The sequence below is a fragment of the Pygocentrus nattereri genome, chromosome 7 (genome assembly GCF_015220715.1).
Source record: "Pygocentrus nattereri isolate fPygNat1 chromosome 7, fPygNat1.pri, whole genome shotgun sequence".
NCBI classification, from domain to species: Eukaryota; Metazoa; Chordata; class Actinopteri; order Characiformes; family Serrasalmidae; genus Pygocentrus; species Pygocentrus nattereri.
Genome location: NC_051217.1, coordinates 33,426,739 through 33,447,753, shown reverse-complemented (window position 1 = coordinate 33,447,753; position 21,015 = coordinate 33,426,739). Strand labels below are relative to the sequence as shown.

At 41.9% G+C, this 21,015-nt stretch overlaps 1 protein-coding gene across 1 annotated transcript in view; it reads left to right on the top strand.

Moving 5' to 3' along the window:
• Positions 1–21,015, top strand: part of nectin1b (nectin cell adhesion molecule 1b) — a 142,179-nt gene that overhangs the window by 95,478 nt on the left and 25,686 nt on the right. The window contains exons 4-5 of the mRNA XM_017701951.2: positions 3,244–3,361; positions 13,481–13,632. Of these exons, the coding sequence (XP_017557440.1) occupies positions 3,244–3,361; positions 13,481–13,632 (270 nt within the window). The remainder of the gene's footprint in view (positions 1–3,243; positions 3,362–13,480; positions 13,633–21,015) is intronic.

Here is a 21,015-nt window from a genome sequence, read left to right as displayed (position 1 = left end):
CAGTTTTCATTGAATTCCCTGTAGTTACCGAGTAATGAGCCTGAGTGTACAATAAGCCCGAGATTTTAAGGGGTTAAAATGAGCTATTTTTAATTTAAGCACTTCAAATGAATTAAGCTATCATGCTGAAATTACTCTCAAACACTTTGCTACCTCAAAGGAAGAAATGCACAACTAACAGCATCACACAGTGTGAGTGTGTTCTGTTTCAACCTAGAGCTGTTACAGGATTGGATCCAATTCATTCCTTTTTCCCCTCTGATGACTAGTCCAGCATTTTTCAGCTGATACAACGTTTTTGCCTGATACAGTGCTGACGACAACTCTAACCAGGGGTCCTTTACATTTTTTTCAGAGATTTCTCCCTCACATTATCACCCTCACGTTTTTCCACAACCAAAGCCAATACACACAGTGGGGTCACAAATTCTGAGCCCACATTGAAAATCTGGGATTTTCATTTAAACTTGGAAATAAACAACAGAACATTAAAAAAAATCTAAGGAAAGTGATGACAAGAACAACCGCACTTCCAGAAAAGTTGGAACAGTATGTGAAATGTGAATAAAAACAGAGCAGTTACTGGTGGAATCACTTCCACCTGTATTTAACCGAAAGCCATACAAAGACAAGATATTCATTTTAACTGCAATTTAGGACTAGGAACAATGTGAAATGTGCAAAAAACTGGTGGTGCAGTCATGCTTGGATATAAAAGAAGCATCCAGGAAAGGTCTAGTCCTTTATGAAACTGCCACTTTGCCAAAATGCATCAGCAAAAACTCCAACAGGATTAGATAATCTGGAGAAATGTCTCTGTGTGTAAAGGACAAAGCTGAAAACCACAAATAAACACCTGTGACCTTCAGTCCCTTCGATCCACAATGCAAATCAAGGCTGTTCTGTGTGCAGGGGAAGTCATATGTTAATAATGTCCAGAAATGGTGCCAACAACATGGTTTATGGAAATGATGGATGTTGTGTTCTCCATGCCAAAGAAGAAAAGAACCATCCAGATGGTTACAACAGAAAGCTCAAAAGCCAGGGTCTGTCGTGGCATTGGGCTGTAGTAGTGCCCATGGGAGCTTAACATGTACATCTGTTTTAGCATGTTTGATTGTCTGGCACATGGACCTTCCCATGCTCAGCATTAAACTTCAGCTCATAGATGTTTATAAGCAGGAGGAAAGGCTGGCATTCAGAAATTAAGCAAAGACTAGTTGGTAAATAACTGGACAGACAAAGTGGATTTAGATATTTTACATATTTTACATAGATTTACAACATTTGGAAATCCTGAGCATAACCTCTTCGAACTCACACAAACAAAGAGTTTGGAAGAAAGAAAAGTGAAGCCAAACTGAACGTTCTCCATAAATGCCAGAGCACTGGACATCCTTAATGACCTACCTGATAAAAATGGGAATATACATGGCCTGGGCCCCCAAAGGTACAATCTCAGCAACTCTACAGTCCTATCTGCTCTAAACCCGCAGCTGCAGGAAGAGGAATTGTCCAGTCTCAGCTGTTAGCATTGTTGCTGGTGTTTATGTAGGGTCCTGTCAGCCTCCTGTGCTGTGGTGTCATATAGGAAATCCTGCCATTCACCAATACAGTGCCTGTATTGTGACGCATGCGTTATTATGTGGAGAGCACTCTGCATAACCGTGGGCGGAAGCATCTCGCTGAGAATTGATAGTCTGCTGTGCCGTTGTTACCCTCGGAAGGTCACATGCATATGCAAGTATATATATAGATGCGTATGCAGACGCCTTGCTGTGTTCATTAGGGGGAAAGAGTGGTGGGGGTCCTTCCTTTTACCCAGCACTTGGTGATGCATCAGTTCGTCAGTTTCCTGTGTGCCTGTGTGGTCAGCTAGCAATTGCCTTCACCCCCAGAGTGCATTTATGCTCTTGATAAGACTGCATATCTGGTAATTCAAAAAAAGGAAAAAGCAGTAATGCTGCAGGGACAGGCTTCATCAACGTCTGATGAGGCGTGTACCACCTTCGCTCTCTGTTGATTGTAATGTGTGATAAGGCCTGGACACTTGGGCCTTTCAGAAAGAATACACAAGCTCTTAAAATGCGCTTTCTAAGCCAATGCAAAGCCGTTCTTAAAAACCATGTCCAAAAAAGAATTATGTCCAAAGTGGTATTGTTACAGGAGAAAGCAAGAACCTTCTTAACTTTTATTGTAGGTTAATGTAAAGAGATTTTAACCCGAGCAGTTTTGGAGCATTTTAAAGGGCAGCTGTTGGGCTCGAATGATGTGGGAAAAATAAAAGTTTTTTTTTATGTTTATGCCAGATTTTATGTTTCATTTTTACCTTTTTTATTTTTATAATTATATAAACAGTAATCAAGTATTACAACGTATAGACATTCTGTAGGGGGTCTGTACTTATTTTCACTTTTTACTTAGTGTAATGGGAAGCAAGGAGGCGGACGCATGTGCTGAATTAAGGGCAAATCCAGGGTCGTGGTCAATACAGTCCAGGTTCAAATGGCCAATGCGGAGAGCAGGAGGGACAGACATGACAAAGAACACGGAAATCCAAATGCTGAACCAAACAAGCAAAACAAACACATCAAGCATCAAACAATCAGCATGATCAAACAGGCTTACAAACAAAGACCAACGAAAACTAGGGGCAAACACAGGGTTTAAATAATCGCAGGTGGGAAACAGGTGAAACAAATTGGGGTGGGTTCAAGAAAACAAGGGGGCAGGACTGAACCAAAACAAATGCACGTGGAATGTCAAAAGGTAAACAAAAACACATGGGGGAGTGGTAGCACTAAGCGTGACTAGGAGGGCCTAAACTTTTACATACGAGTGATTTCCCTCTTATTATCAACTTTTATTATTACATTTTTAATGGGGATGAACTTTTCAGATAAAAATGTAGGTTCACTGGACATTTTGGACATTAAAAAATGTCAACATTTGTGTTGTAGACGTCATGACACCTGGTTCCTATCACCACCACTGTGAGGAATCTGAATTGTTTCTCTACATTTCACATCAAAACAATGAGTTTGGCGTCTCAGTGATAATGTAGGAATAATAAAAGGTTATTTCATAAAATTCATGTTACTGATTCATATTCAGCCAAAAATGCCGTCAATGCATTTTACAGTAAACTCGCTATTATTTTCTTACATTTTAATTATGTTTTCTTTGGCTGGGTTAATGTGTCTTAACCGTATGAAATGTAATGAGGTGCTGTGTGTTCTACAGACGAGCCTGAGGTGAAGATTGAAGGCTTTGATGGTAACTGGTACCTTAACCGGCAGGACGTGCAGCTCACCTGTGTCGCAGACGCAAACCCAGCCGTCACCGTCTACCAGTGGAAACTGTGAGTGTAGCTTTTATTTTCCTTTCATTTCTGATGTGGATGGGGCTTTTTCTACTGCAGGAACATGTGTTGCGTGTTTATTAATGGTTTAAAAAAAACATGAAGTTGGCATATGCTAGCAATTTAGCAATTTGCACATACGCTCATAATGATCCAAAAACATATCACACATCTGAAATGAAAAGCTGAGAAAAAATGTGGTGCAGCCTAATAAGACGGCCGATGTGCGCTATCATTTCCTCTCTTGCGGAATCTCTGGTCCAAATCACAGGTTGTTTACAAGGAACCAAGATAAGACCCGTAGCGGCCTACAATGGGTTTGTTAGACTTACAGTGAAGCATCGGGCCTCCACAGATGCAGAGCGATAAGCTCAAGATCAAACATGAGGGAAAAAAAGCAATAAGCAGTGCAGGCTTAGATAGAGAAAGAGAGAGAGAGAGGTGTGGTTGAATCAGCATTACAGATCTGGAGTTTGTAGCTAGCTTGTAGCCCTAGTTCCTTTAAGATAGTATCATTACTTTGACTAACAAATGAATGCTGTAGATGTTCCCCTTGTTGCTGTTTGTACAGACTGCGTTGAGCACAATGCAAGTATTTATACTTTGAAATTCACTGTGGGAAATGCCTCCGATAATCTGCATGGTTCTTTCACTCTACCATCCAGAAGTTTGAGACATTAATTGCAAGTTAATTTTTCAGCATTAAGAAAAAGAGCAGAAATATTTAACGGAACAACACACAGAAGCCTCATCAGCTAAATATAGTATCATTTTCTGACAGTGGTAGATGGCAATATGTAGCTATTCAGAATAATACATCCTCTGGTGTCTGTTACTAGCGGTGTTCCACAGGGCTTAGTGTTAGGTCCATTGATGTTTACCATTTACATACATCATTGTTACGCAGACGACATCGCCGGTTCAGCCCTGTTCAGACGACACCACCACCTGCTTTATCTGACTGTATATTTATGACAAAGTTATGGATGAGTATGAACTTTTTAAAACTCAATGCTAGCAAAATTGCTTTTAGTTGGCTCAAAGGCACTGATATGTTACTCAGCTGTCCTGGGCGTCAATACTGAATGGGATTCTGGTAACAGCTTCCCCCCACGTCCGCAATCTCAGAGGTATTTTTGACCCCATACTCTCTTGTGATGATGATGATGATGATGATGATGATATTTTGCAGTATTTGGTGTATCCACCCTTTATATCTGCAGAGATAGTCTACCACACCTCCATGTTCCCTTTCATGTTTCGAGTAATCTCAAACACCACAGTTGAGGTCTGGACTCTGGGGTGGTCACTTCATTGTTCTGAGAACACACCCAGGTTTTTTTGTTCAATTTACAATCTATTGTTTTCTCAGTAAGGGCTCCTTGGCAGCTATGCATCTTTTCAGTTGTCAGAAATCAGCAGAAACGCCTGTGGATTTTTTCAGATCTGAAGAAAAAACATCTGACAGCCCACAGTGCCTCACCCGCCATGTGCTGTGCTAATTTAGCATGGAGTTTAGCATTAGCATGGACAGCGGCAGGCCGTCATTTATCCTACAGCTAATTCTTCTCGTACATAAATACCAAATAAAGCAGGCAGGGCAAAAGCTGTGCCACAATGGAGGGACTTGTGGCAAGGTGCTGTTAAAAATGGGCGAATTATGCAGTGAAATTGAGAGATAAATGTGGCAATTTGTCCTGTAATTGCTGGGAGAGAACAGGGAAGGGAAAATGTGTCACTGGGCTTGAGTGGGGGTGGATTAATGGCTGCCAGAGCCCTGGGTGCTGTGACTTCGTGGACTGTGTTAGATTTTAATAAGAGAGAGAGGAGTACACACACACTTGGCTGTATTAGGTAGCAAAGGGCACAAAAACAATAGTCCTCTCTCTGAAGAGGAGAGAAAAGCCCTGGAATGCAGAGAGGCCATTGTGTGTGTGTGTGTGTTTTCATGCTAGCATGCTAGCAGCCATAATGCAGGAGAGGCTAGAAAGAAAGGGGGCAGAGCGTGTCAGATGAAGATATGCAGAGGGAGAATGACAGGGAAAGGAGGAATAGAGGTCAAGGGGGGAAGAGGTTGATGAAAGATGGAGAATGAAGTCAGGAAGTGGATGGAGAAAGATAGAGCGGAGGGAGAGAATGAGAGAGTGAATGAGTGTGGAGGGATGGGGCATGGATGAGGTAGAGAGAGAGGTAGTGAGAGAGGGAGAGAGAAATGGTTGAGGGAGGGAAGGACTGTGGTAGACGGGGGGGCAGAAAGAGCAAGAGAGAGAGAGAGAGAGAGAGAGAGAGAGAGAGAGAGAGAGCGATGCTACATACACATAGCAATGGGGACACGACACAAATCCGAGCTGTGTGAACAGAGAGATTGAATCTTTTCTAATCAGGTATTTGGGCCAGTTTCATATGTGGTCCTGAATCAGGAACGTATTCATTTGGACAGTTTGGGTGCTCTTGGTCAGAGTGAATGCTTTGTTGATTTACTAAGAGAAAATAACATTCAAACTTTTTTATAGGCCTGTATATGATTCTTTAGGAAATGTGTGCTAGGATGGAAAATATTGGAGTAATTATACTTTGTGATTATACTTAAATATTAATTTGAAAGATGCTTTACTCACGTTATTGAAACAGGAAGAAAACAAAATGATTACTCTTTACTAGTTATTATAGTAATACTTGTTATATATAAAAATATCTCAGAGACCAAGAGATCTGTCTCTTTTTGTCTTTCCAGTCACCAACTGACCACAACTACACTTATTTATCTTTATAAGAGGACAGGTCCTGCTGAGTTGTAGGTATAAACCAAAAAAAAAAAAAACTTTTATTTACTTTTATATAATAAAGTATGTTTCGATGTCAAAAATATTCCAAGAATATATTCCAAGCATATGTTTGGCTCCACATTTCAACTAATAACTGAGTAGGACTTTGACGTGCTACAACTAATGTTTTGATAAGATTAACATATACAGCTTTTTTGGGGATGTTTAAATAAAAATAATAGAGAACTGTATTTTGTCAAAACAAAAGAGTGCATGCTGAATATTAATATAACCGATTATAATGCATTGCAGAAAGAATGAGGGAAAAAAATCTACTCCACAAAAAGACTTGGAAGGTAATTGAGTGATGGGCGTTTGAACTAATATTGTTATTCAGACGTCTGCATAAATCGTGAATATCCCAGTGAGAGTATTTTTATGAATCAAAAAAAAAACCCTGAAGGTTTAATATTTATTGTGTGCAGCCCGTGCATGCACACTAGAGCTGATTATTCACTAAATTTACTTATTTATCCTTGTATTTTATTCAGATGTGGACTAACCAAAACTAAGCCATAAGACTTGGGCAGTTCCAAGTCACTAGTGTCAAAATTGATATTTTAAGATTGTTTTGTTGTTGTTTTCTGTTTTGTCACATTTGTTTTGTCATTTTGTCCGTACTGCTGATGTTATGAATAAAATATAAAAACAGGATTTGATTTTCATTAATAGTGTGAAGTTAGTATAAAAGATGAGTGTGTCAGCTGATTTAGTGATTTATCGGAAACACTTCACTGTAGGGTGCTGTTCATATGGCTACATGACACCTACATAAGCTTGTCATGATCACTTACATAGCCCTACATACGTTTTTATAAATGTTTATTCCAAAACGTGTCGTTTGCTATAAATTGGCCAATTTTGATCAGAGTCAGTGAAAGTAGCCTTTATAACCACCTTATGTAGGTATTATATAGTCTAATGAACAGCGCCCTACAGTAAAGTGTAATCCTATTTATCTTTCTGTTTTTCGCATATGGGATTTAAAATGTTACCAGATACCCAACAGAAATATGACTTCTCACTATAACTGTCAAAGCTTACCCATTAATGATACTTTAACTCGATAAATTATTAGTGTTACCAATTTATTTCCCACTGTTAATGTATTTTTCTAGTTTGAGCCCTCTTGTTCAAATATAGTGTTCAAATGGCTTTTAAGCAATACCTTCAGCCCCTTTATCGCACTACACTGGAGTCAGGGGACATTTATGGTTCTACATTGGACACCTGGACACACATTTATAAGAAGATAATACACTATTTATTTCAGTTTATTTAAATCCCAGAACAACATTCAGATACCCAGTTAACCACACCCATCCCTAATGTGAGCATAGATACAGAGAGATAGGGAAGGATAGACATGGGAGAGAGAGAGGGGAAGCAAGTGAGAGCGAGACAGTTATAGGGAGAGACGGTGCGGCGATGCTGACAGATCAGAGGGGACGGCCGCTGCTGCAGTGTGCAGCTATCGCCAAATGTGTTGTGAAGGTTCCCCCGAGCTGCTTTCTGGAGGTCATCAGCGGCTGCTACAGAATACTGCCATGTATGCTCAACATCCACACATGGGCACAAATGCGCGTGAATATGAGAGCACACACGGGCACACGTGAGCAAACATGCATGTTCAGTGTAACATATGTGGGCACACGTGAGCGCACTAACACGCAAACACGTGAGAGTCATTGTGTATGTATACTTCCACAGGCTCATATGAAACCATGAGCATAGAGAATAAACACAGCGTTCTTAAGTCTCACGCAGCGTCACGTGAGGCATCTTCATGTTATACATGCATTGATGAGCATTGGGGAATAAATACGTGTAATTACTGAATATATGTAAATTATACTGCGCTCTCTCTCTCTCTCTCTCTCTCTCTCTCTATCTCCTTCTCTGTCTAAGCCTGCACTGCTTATTGCTTTTTTTCCCCCTCATGTTTGATCTTGAGCTTATCGCTCTGCATCTGCGGAGGCCCGATGCTTCACTGTAAGTCTAACGAACCCATCGTAGGCCGCTACGGGTCTTATCTCTTAACCATGTCTTTGCTTGTAGTTGATTTGCTGGCCACATTACCAAATACACAACAGCATACTACATCAGTGAGCCCAGAGTCTGCTACACATGCTCCTTCTCCACAGAATTGAATGGTTTTACCACCAAATTAAGTTGCAACTGGAGAATTGTTACTAAGCATTAGCAACACATTTCCACAACTAGCAAAAGCTGCACTACAGCTGGATGATAGAGAGATGATTGAGCAGCTTATATCATTGATGGTTGAAGCTATGTTGGAAAACGGACAGAGAACAGGAGATTTGAACCAGAGACGACTCATTTCTCATTGAACGACTTGCTGAATATGCAGGGAAGTTGGGATTCGTGTTCATTTGAGAAGCTTGTAGGAGCCAAAAGTCAAAACAGACATTAGCACATTCATCCTTTCCCATAACAGTCAAACCTTCCTCTCTCTGCCTGTGCACCTATGCGAGGTGAGTGATTACAGAGGATGAGACAGATTCATAATAGATCTTTCACTCCTTATAAATGATGCAGAGGCTCTGTTCGGGACTGAGTCGCTGAAGGTTGTTGTGTCAAATCCCTGCGTCTGAACCCGTGGAGACCTCTGCGCCGGGGCATATGCAGCCCGGCCTAATTTTGGCTCGGCACTCATTAATACCACTTCCCCCTCTCGCCAGCTCTGATAAATGATGCATTTCGTAGCTTTTAACGGTGAAGTGTGCTGGTGGGCCGACACAGCACTCAGCCTGATTCTGTGTTGAGAACAGGAGGGGGGTGAGGGGGGGGTGCTTCCAAAGGCCAGGTTTTTGTTTATTCAGTAGGAAATGACTAATGATTACAAGAGACTGCAGTGGTGGATAGGTTGGTCCAGGGAGCACATCACGCCTGCAATTCTATATTTCGTTTCTCATTGACTCCCCTACACCCACCTGAACTTTATATTCACATCAGGCATATATAATACATTGTCATCATGCTGGATGAAGGGGGGAATGGCAAGTTAAAAAGTATTAACATCTGAAACACAGAGGCAGGGCAGTTTGTCATCCTGTGTTTTGGGTATCTAAATGAACTAACCTTGATAACAGACAAGCTACACTCAGCAGGGTATTGGACTGGTATCAAGGTAAGATTAATTAATGTGGGCTGCATTAACCTTAGTTTTAAAAGATTACAGTTTACTAAATTGCATTTTGCATGCACAGTGGTAAAATTCATCAGCTAGCTAAGCTTAGCTGAATTCGTAGACTTTGTGTGGGTGAAGCGGTAGCGCTTCACTCTGAGTTGTGAAGAAGAGACTTGACGCTGCCTGAACTGCACAGTTTTGTAGCCTCAAATCAAAGGTGTGAGGAACTGCCGGTGGAAACTTTGCTCAATGCTTTTGAGAATCAGAATGCAGGGATTCCCAAAGGAGGAAGTGCAGGAGCCAGAGAGTACCTTTCTTTTCTGGAATCGGAATGCAGGCCTGAAGTTCTCACCTCACCTTCCAAGCTTAAACTGAATGCTTCCTCTGACAGTCAGGGAAGGTTTGCAGATCTGCACAAAGAAACGAGGGGTGAGGAAGGTCAGGGCTGGGTTAGATGCATCAAGATGGAGTGAAGAATTCCAGGCCATCAGGAAACGTCATTATCGTTGGGCAAGATAAGGACAGCTGTGGGAGGAGGTAGAATCTGGCACTGGAATGCCCCTCTCTCCAGGCTTGGATGGAGAAAATACAGGGCAGGTCTGGACATGGTGGACTGCTGGACCGTGACCAAACCAAGCGGTGGAAAACACAACACACACGTACTTCAACGTGGCTGTGTGGTCAGGCTCTCAGTGAGAGCCGAGTGTGAGGTCCCATGTTTCTCACCTGATCAACTACTGCCAAGGCTGTTCTGAGGCCCCCTGCAGACAGGTGAAACCAGTGCAACACAGCACAACCCTTTATATTTATTTATTTAGTTAGTTATTTAGTTAGTTACAGTTGTGTATAAATGCTGTACCCTTCCACTATCCCTTCCGTCAAGGAGCAAACTGACATTCGTCTTCATACCAATAAATTATTTGGCTATATATATATACACAATAAACTTTATTATAAATGTTTAGCTATGTTAGCCCAATCTTTACACACACACACACACATAAACATAGATAGATAGAGAGAGAGAGAGAGAGAGAGAGAGAGAGAGAGAGAGAGAGAGGTTTGAACAAAACCTTGTATCTCTGTCATTACACCAAAAATGGCCCAAAATTTCTTAAAAACAATCTGGTTCCATTGACTTACATTAAAAGCAATGTATGTTTATTCCTTCTCCTATAAAGTTGCTATTTTAGGGCTGTCGAAGTTAACGCGATAATAACGCATTAGCGCGATCTCAAGTTAACGCGATTAAAAAAAATAGTGCTGTTAACAGAAATTCTGTTTGGCCCTGCGGGTCACCCGTACTTCTTGTTGGGACTTGACCGCGCGACGTCTCTCATTAAGAGGACTGAGTGTCTGCGTTTACATGGAGATTTTTGCCAATCCGATTGAAAGCGATCGGATTACAGACTCAGACTGAGGTGTTTCTTCTCACTCTGTTCAACACTGATGAAAATCTTCGTTTACATGATCGCTACAAGTAACACTAGAATGACTAAAGCTACGAAAATGTTGGTAAGGGAAAGCAGCCCCCATGTAGCCCACTCCCCTGCTGGGACGCGATTAACGCCTATTGTCTTGGTAATGATAAGGAATGCGTTGGAAGCTCCAACAGCTCCCAAAGCACCTAACGTGACACAACTTGAAGTTACAACCCGAGTGTGTCTGTTACCGATCCTACAGCACGACGGAGAATCTGTAGAATCGTGTAGGGCGCGTAGTAGCGACGGACAGAGCAGTGGCGATTTCTCTAGGACTGCAAGGGAAGCTCAGCTTCCCCTAAAATGTCAAACATTAAATGGTCAAATATGTTCAGTTGTGTTAACACTTCATTGACTACAAATGCGTCAGAACGCGTTCAGGATCAGCTACTTCAGTGCATTCGCGCGGAGAAGCTGAGCGTCTATTCACCTCAGCGGGACCGCATAGAGCGGGTTTTCTCATTGCTTCGAAACTCGCCGCTCATTGGATAAATGCCACGATTTTGTCCCGCCCCGGACGCTGAGGGTCTTTGGGGGTGAATGGAGCTGTGGGTGGGCGGGTCTGGACGCGGAGCTTCTGCAAGAGGATTGGAGGATCAGTCGAAAGGCTGAATCCCGTTTTGATTGACAGCTTTTTTGACCTATTTACGTCGAAAGACAAACTGCAGCCGATTTCTTGTGTTTGCTTGGTGAAAGGACTTGCGCATTTCCATTATTCAGTGTGTAAATAAAAGAGACTCATATTATTTCCCTGTTTCAGTTTAACATAACTTCAACATTACCTTGTCGGAGTTTAATTTCGTTTCGTTAGTTCGTTCAGTCAGTCGTTCATACAGTTGGCTAGGTCGGAGTGAACTACCCAGCTAATATTGCTAATATTGTCGACCTGCTTTTGGCAAATTTAGTAGTACTGTATAACTGTGTGTATATATATATATATATATATATATATATATATATATATATATATATATATATATATATATATATATAGGGCCTATAGGAACATGAAGTGTCTTAGTAAGGTGTTGGATCACCATGAGCCACAAGAACAGCTTCATTGCGCCTTTGCATAGACACCAGAATGGTACTGGGGGGATGGATCACTGTTGCTGGTGGTGGAGGTCGTTGTCTGACATGGTCATAGATGTGGGAAGTCTAGAACTTGGTTGCGATCTGAAAAAGATGATTCTAATTAGGATAGAAGTGTTTAGCAATATTGATTTGAAGTGACCCTTCCCTCGATTGGCAGGTGGACCCAAACCATGCCTGCAAAATGTCCTGGACGGCATAACAGAGCATTCAGGCCTGTACTATATAAATATTCTAAGCCTACATTGCTCTCACCACAGGTGCGGCCTTTTTTTTTTTTTTTTGCTTTCTCAACCTCTCCCTGCCCCTCCCTATGTTTCTCCCTCTATCAGCTGTTTTCCTCCTCCTGGTGTCCTGAGGCTCTGTGGGCCTGTAAGGACCTGCATTGTGTCCCTGCTCATACCTCTGTTTGCCACGTGCCTAAAGATATTGCTGCAGCCCACATGAAGGTGTGGGAGGTGTACCTGCTGTGCACTCTTCATCACCCTGCTTTGCTGCTGGGGGCTATATTTGGCCGCAGGTGGGGTTCCTGCTCAGCTGGACGCACCTTTAGTCAACCAGTATGGGACAATAACGATTCTGATTTTCAGTGAGAGGCATAGCCGGTGATCGATATGTTGCTGTTTTTGGATTTTACCGTCCATTTAATTCTATAATTCAGCTGAATTATTCAGTCATTAAGCTTGATGTTGATTATTCAGTAAATACTGTGAATTGTTCAGGAACAGCACTGCAACTATGTAAGCCATGTACTCTGAGAGTGAGGAATGAAAGATTCTAAGTTTGTGGGCATAAACATAAAATTACTACTATAAGATGCTACATTGCTGTGGTTCCTTTTTGACTGTGAAAGCAATAAGAACAAGTATTGAGAAAGTCTTGAAACCACGAAATGTACAAACAAACAAAATAACTTTTTTTTCTTTTCACAGTAGTTTATTTGTACTGCTTCTGTTGTTTTGCTATTTAATGCAATTACTCATTTTGTGAAAAAGGGGTCCTTCAGGGGTTCTTTAGTAAAGACGGTGGTTATACATAGTAAACAAATGACTTGTTTCCAAATACAAATTTGTGAAAAAATACAGTTTTTACTAGCATTTTTTGTCATATGCTAAGATTATGTTAAGACTCATGTGTTAAGCTCTGTTCTGATTGGCTGCCCTGTATTGTGCATCATTCAAAAAGCGGGAGCTCACCTTAGAACATGAATGGGCGGAGCTAAACTAGACAGGCAGGATAGGTGGATATATGAGTTGGTCCTGTTGACATCATAGAAACTGTGTTCAAAACAGGCTGTTTTTCATATATATTCCAGTATGAACTGGGTAGTGAATGATGCATTTTGAAACAAAATTTCTGGTTTCTGTAAAATGAGCCCTTTACAGAACCGTTATTCAAAGCACCTACAAGGGCTTTGCTCTTGATACTGTTACGAAATAGAACTTTTTTGGGCACCATGTAGAGCCTTTCTTGTTTAGAGTGTGTTTTATCTTAAGAGCGCTCTATGTTAAGTATGAACCTGTGATGACTGAAGATAAACCCCTGAAATTTTATCTGCTGTCTCTCACAGGCTTAACGGATCGCTGCCCAAAAACGTGGAGATCAAAAACAACACGCTCTTCTTCAAGGGGCCGGTGACGTACGAGCTGGGCGGGACGTACGTGTGCGACGCCACGAACAGCATCGGCACGCGCTCCGGTCTTGTGGAAGTTAATGTGACAGGTAGGTGGAGAGGCTGCTGTTATGTGCATGTGTAAATCTGGGAGGAATTCCGCCTGCACTCAGGCAATCAGTGCTGAGGGAACGTAAGTGGTGGGAAAGAAAGTTGGGTATAATAGGGAGCTATTAGAGTTATTTAAAATAACACATCTTTATTTTCTGATTGACCTCATACAGCTTGTTACTGCCCAGCTAAAGGAGAGGTAGATAAATACAGAATGCACTTATGCTTAGCCTAACATATTAGAACATGGCCTCTATCAAGCATGAATGCACCTGTGGGCAGCCACACACTCTCAAAACACTTACGCTGATGCACACAGATTCACATAGAGCCTCCTCCATGCTGACGATAGCATGTCAAAGGAGTACAGGTGAATTATGTGGATGTCCAGGAGGCCAGCCCACCTGCTGGCTCTGCTTCTGCTTCGCCACACTGAGCAATATGTTGGGAGGCTCTACTACTCAAAAGTTTGGAATCACTTGGCAATTTTTCCCAGTTTTAGATTGAAATGTCGTTGATGTTATAAAGCTTTCTTGTTTGTTACAGAATCATCTACACTCTTAAAATGACAATGTCTTGTCGTTTTTCTAAGTGAAAATAAGTTGACATGACCTGTACAGGTAACAACCTTAAATGCGTCATTTCACATTTTAGTGCACACTTTCTATTTATTTTTTGAGTTTAACATATTGAAAAAATTAAAACATAAAATCTAAAATGTGCTGCGACTTACGTTTTATGTTAAATTCAGCATGTAAACAATAAATATCCATTATTGGCCTAAATGTTTTCATGCGACTGTCTATTGAACCGTGAACAGTTAAAGAACCATCTGAATAGATAAATGGTTCCTTGCATTGTTAATGGTTCTTCTCTATGATGGAGAACCAGTCTTAGAAGAAGCTATTATACAGATAGTATTATATAAAGTAGCACATAAAGGGGTCCCTCTGTTCTATTACTAGGTCATAGAGATTAATTGTTAAGTCATATTTTTGTTAGAACTCTGCGGAGGCCTTTTTTGTATAGAGTGTTCAGCTCTGTTCATAATTCTGTCTTCCTTTAAATGATTTAAAACAACAGTTTCACGCTTCACATTACATTCTTAAAACTAAAGATACCACAAAGGCTTCTTTGAATGATGCCGTAGAAGAGCTCGTTGTGGTTCCCTAAAGAATCATGTTTGAAAAAGAATTGTTTTCATTTAAGAGCACAAAATGTAAAGGATCCATATCAACTCTACATTAAGGCTCTTCCCAGAACCTTTATATTATGCAGCGGTCCTTGAAAAAGCTTCTTTACACTCACACATTTACAAAAAGGTAGGAACCGCAAGGAAGTTCTGTTGTGGTATTTTGAAAAGCACCACTTTTGGCTCATTTCTTTCTACATAGCTGGGATAAAATTATTGGTAACAGTGATTCCAAAGTTATATACGCAAACAGACACTTGAACATTTCACAACCTTGCAAACATCTTCACGCATGTAGGTGCCATACGCACATACGCCTGTACGCACACACACGTAGAGACAGTGATTGACAGAGTAAAGCCTCGTCATCTAGCCCTATAAAAAACATCTCTGTCTGTGGGGGTTTTAGTATTGATGACAGGGTTTCTTCACTTACATTCCTCTCAGCTTCCTTGGCCCAATGCAGGTGAATATATCCTCCCTTAATCCTGCTATTCTGGGGAAAACAAACAGCTTCAGACAAACACAGAGCAAAACTAGACCAGCTTCTCTGCAAATTGTGGCCTTGACTGCTGCTGGATCACTGGGGTCTATCCACTGCATTAAGGGACACATTGGTAATCAAAAGCAAATCAGGTGTTTGAAGTGTTCTCCACACTGGTCAACAACAATAGGGCTGCACAATATAATATTTGCTATTGAGATATTGGCCTTTACAGTGTTGATATTACTCAAGGCTACAATTTGGACATCTTGACCAATAACAGGTCCACTTTGGATAGATATGTTTTGGTGAACACGGAGATAATATGTGAAGGTCTTGCAGGGATGTGCATGGGGTACGCAGGTACTACCCAAATAGGTCACTATTTGGGTATTTGTTACATTCCACTGTAGAAAAGGCAGAGAAAACAAATAGACTAACTATTCAGTGAGGCTGTAATTTCATGTTTTTACAGGACTATAAAATGTGCCAGTTTTGCTAGTATCTGTGAATAAATATGTATATCGTATTATGCTTTGATACTACGAAGTAGTTAACATGCCTACTTTGCTGAGGAAGCACTGTTAAGGATGTAACTGAGAAGGCTGAGATGGGGCGGCCGGCTCTGGTGCAGGTTAGATAGGTTGAGAAACAGTGAAAATATTTCTCTAACATGTTGGCACAGCGTCCTCATTTATAAAAGACCTTGTCTTTCAAAGTTGTACTGCTAGCTAGTGTTCACTGATTATCTCATCTGAAGGGGCAGCCTATGTTGCTCATCCAACCTGAAAACGTACTGTTTTTGAATAGTAAAACATATTTTTAATGGTATTTCTCTGCATGCAGCTAAAATGTTGTGCTACTGAACTTTTTAGCCTCCTAACGTTCTTATAGCACTATGATTTGTTGGTTTGTTTGGCTTTTTTAAGAAAGTTTTGTTAAGAAAGTATCCATTCATGAACTTTTCATTCATTAACAGATATTCAAATATCAAAAGTTTAACACACCACAGTGTGTAACAATGTAACAACACTAGTTGTGCAGCCCTAATATAGCTATGCAGAGATGCTCAGTGTATGTGGAGACTGCTGGAGTTTTGCTCTGATGATGCTTCGCTCGTTCTCTCGTTCCTCTGCTTCATGGTTGGTCTAGGGATGCTCTCTGAAATGCATCGCTTTGCATGCTTTCTCATGATCGCCTCTCACTAAAAATGGCTTGATCTTGTCTTCTGCCTCAATGCTGAAACATGCCATGCGAACACAGTGATGTCATGTGGTACGTTGTCAGGTTCTGAAGACATGTGCTGCCAATGTTAGCAGGGTGTTAATGGAGGTTTGAAAGGCTGCCATTGATGAGATTGCAAGAGAGGAAATTGCCTGTATGTGCTGAAAGAGTATCGAGCAGTTGTTGATTGTTGGGGGTTGTCAGTGAAAATGCTTTCTCGTTCTGTGCTTACGTGCTGTCACAATGTCATGCTAATGACTTCCGTAGCAAATGATTGATGGTGTTAGAGAGCGTGTCTGCTGAGAGCATGTATTGATGTTATAAACAGGCCCTAATGCTGCTGGAACCCTGAACATCGTCAGTATGAGGCATCGCACCACTGTATACGTCAAGACGATGAAGTTACTTGTCTTGCTAGCTGAAGGTCATTGATGCAGCGTGAACCCATTACTTCTTCCCAGCTTCCGCTTTACGGTGTTCGTGGATCAGTCCCACTGAGTTTGTGTCCAGGGTGATGATAGATCACTCTGGCTATGGCAGCGTCCACTTCGTGATGGATCATTCCAACGAGAGGTCACTGAGCATTTTTGTCTCTTGCTATCGGTCAGTTTCTGCGATATTATACACCTCCAGAGTGAAAGAAAAGGCTGTGGACAGCATTGTCGTGATGTTGGCAGGCTACTAGATTTGCTTGACTTAGGCTCACTTTGTGCATGTGTTCTTTCATTTTTATATTCCAAACCGAAATTAAAAATAATTTTATATCTTGACCCTTTAAACTGCAGGCTTTTCATATAGTACATTTTTTAGCAACTACTGTAAGCTATAATAAGGAACCCCTTGCAGTTTGTTTATCCTTTTATTGCCCAATAAAACCAGGATCCAATAACGTAACCTCATCCCTCTCAACTCACAGACATTTTTTTCAGCTTCTTTCTGCCTGGAATCACTTTCTCTGCAGTCACAGTAACATGTTCCATTAATTGAGTTTGAGACATTCTGTTAGTGTGTAATTATTCTGAATTTTCATTGCTGTTAGTCATATGGCTGAATCTGTGTGCCTCAAAGGTGGAACCTCATGGTTTGAAACTGTGACAGGAGTCTAGTGTCCATAGTTCTACAGTAGGACAGGACTGGCCAAATGAGATGTTAATGAAGCTCTTCCATCTGCCGCTGTCCGAGGCTGGAGTGGGCATTGCCGTGGCTGCGCGCATATGGGCTATTATGTCTAATTCTCCATGGCAAGAGCGACACTGATAGATCCAGCAAGAGCCACGCTATCAAGGATTTTAGAAGGAGTGTACTTGAGTCCAGCCCAGGCACACTAGGTTTTTGTCAGCAAGCAAAATTGCTTTCTAATCTGCAATATTATTGCCAATACGAATAAAAGTGACCAACAAATCTGAGGTAATCCAGACCAGCCTATTTGGCAACACAGATTTTCTAGTGTGACTGCGGCTTCCCATGCACTAATTCATCAAACGTTCACACGTACACACCTTGTGCACCTCCACTCCCTGAAGATTCCCGCAGCTAGGCCGTGACTCGTTCCCATAGTAACAGTGGCAATTGAATGAAGTTTGGGAAAGTGCCACTCATGTCTTGTCAGAGCTGGCTGATGCAGGGATACGCAACCCCACCCCAAGCTACTTCTGAATTGTCAACATAAAAGCTTCTCTGCTCTTGGCCTGCCTACCTGCCCCTCCTCACACCTGGGGAAAATGGAGGTATTGTGTGCAGGAGGCACAGGAAAGGCCCAGACTGTCCTGTTTCCAGCAGGGGAAGCGGCTGCCCTTCTGTGTGGGAGTGGTGATAACATTGTGGAGCTGCAGGTTCTTAGAGAAATGACGAAACTTTACTCCCCAAACAGCTGCAGCCAGTGGTCCCCTCTTCTATTCTTCATCAACCTCTTTGTCTTTTTGCTCCATTTTCCTGCTCTGCTTCTTTCCATACTCCCTCCCTCCCTCCCTCTCAGAGCTCTCTCTTTCACTTCATGGTGAAACCGCATTGACATTGGCCCGAACTGGCGCAGGTAGAGGCGTGTGCTTACGCTTCATTAACTTCAAACAGCATCTTTGTTCCCCCGAACAGTCTTGGACAGCCCTGGCTGAGACCTGTCAGATTTTTTGGCCCTGCTGCCAGCCACATTAGACTTTCAATAAAGGAGGCCCGGAATGTCAAATGAGGTGCCCTCACCAAAGAAAAAAATCAACCAAACAATGGACCAAAGCTGTAGTCAGTTTATTTCCTGCACGTAGGTGGAATCTTAAGTGATCTCCACGGCCGCTAGCTTTCTCCAGTGCTCCGACCCTGAACGTATAGAACAACCTGTCATGGCCCAGACACACAAGCTACTTAACATCTGCCTCTTTTCCAGGCACTCTGTCAAATGTGGTTAATGCTCACAAGACAGAATGCAAATCTACGGATTGGGATCAATATAGAGGAAGATGCACTGATCTGTCAAATGTCCATTACGGTGGTCAAGCCTCCTAAACTACACGCAGCGAGGCGCACCCGTATGAACGCTTCGACCCACCTGAGAACCTCTTAATTAAAAATCTGCAGTGCCGTTCTTCGCAGAAAGGATTTGCACACTTGTCTCGTTATTCTCCATTATAGCTTTGATACCCTGACTGATGCTTTATATCTCAGCTTTTCACATTCTTTGATAAGTACAGTGACACTCTGATGCTAACAGTGTGAAGAGAGTGTGGAAAAATGCCTGTGTGTGTTTTGATGTGAAACCAAACCTGATAACGAGTTCATCTTGAGGTCAAACCTTTTTTTCTATTGTGTGTTTTATGATGTGGCAGCTATTCTCTTGTTTTTCTCATTAACCCACATCGCACACATACCTGCCCCGACTTTTCAACTGTGGGTTGTTATGATCTTTGGATTAATTAGTCCAATAGGTAAAAGACAGATTAGAGGAGAGGAGAAGAAAAGCGGATAGGATGGGATAAAAAAGGAGAGGAGGAGAGGAGTTTAGAAGAAGGAGGAGCAGATGAAGCAAGAGGTGAGGACAGGAGAGAAGAAGAAAGGGCAGATAAAGAGGAGCAGAAAGGAGCATAGATGAGAAACGTGGAGAAGGAAGAAGAAGAGAGTAGAACATGGAGAGGAGGAGAGAAGAGGGGAAAAGATTAGAGTGAAGGTTAGAAAGGAGAAAAAAGACAGGAGGGAAGAAGAAAAGAAGGGAGAGGAATGGAGAGGAGACAGGTGAAGAGGAGCAGAGTGGAGAAGAGAGGAGAGGAGATGAGGTGAGGAGGGCAAGGAAGATAGGAGGGGAGAAAAAAGAAAATATGGGAAGATAGGATAAAGGAAAAGTTGCAAAGAAAGGAGACGAGAACAGATAAAAGGAAAGAAGCTGACAGGATAGGAAAGAAGAAGAGGTGAGAAGGGTAAGAAGCGAAGATAGGAGAGGAGTAATCAGACAGGAGAGAAGAATAGAAAAGTGAAGTGGAAGTGAAAAGTGAAGAGTGGAGAAGGAACAAGGAGAGAGGAGGGGAAGAGGAGAGATGAGAAGAAAGGGGGAGAAAAGTGGAGAAGATGGAATAGGACAAGAAAAGTGTAGAATGCAGAGGAGAGAAGAAAGGAAGGACAGGAGAACAAATCCAGAAAAAAAATGGAAGGGGAAAATAAAGGAGAGAAGACAAGAGAAGTGTGTTGAAGAGTCAAAATGAAACGAGAGGAAGCGAGAAGAAAAGGGATGAGAGCAGAGAAGGGAGAGGAGTGGAGTAGAAAAGAGAGATGAGGCAAGCAGTGAAGGATGAAGAGGAGAAGAAATAAGGAGAAGAAAGAGGAAATATGGAAGAAAAGAAGGGAGAGAAAAGAAGAGAAATCCGACGGCAGCATCTGCTAGGCGTGTTCCTGCTGGTGTTCTCTGCACTCCCTTTATAAATTGCCTCTTCTGTGAAACGGTCCCCGGGGAAATGTTTGACTGAGTCCAGCCGAACAGTTTAATCAGCTAATTACTATGGGATCAGGGAGGTTGGCTTAAAGAATAGACACAATTACAGCCACATACATGCAGTCACTTCTGACTTTTTCATTCATTTGGTCCACGCGTTGGGAATCGCACAGCATAGCGTATTTTCCGAATGAGGATGACGTATAGGTTCCGCAGTTGTTTAGGAAAAGTCGAAGTGTGGTCAAGCCTTGAAGTGGATTCCTTCATCAGCAGGACCGAGAAAAGCTGTAATTAAAGAGATGAAGAGTGAGATTTATGGGCTGGGTTCTTTTCATTTCTACAAACCGCACACTTGGTTCTAGTGTGGGAAAGGCATCAGATCTGTAGGATTCGCTGGTTATGAGTAGCAAAACGAAAAGGATTTGGTCAGATTTGGTCAGATCCTCCCACAATTATGTCATTACCCTGAGAAAGAGCCACTGTGGTGCTCTTTCCACCAGCATAGTTCAACACTGCCAGCTGTAATGTATTGTTTATCATACCATTTATCGCACAGTTAATGCAGTATTATA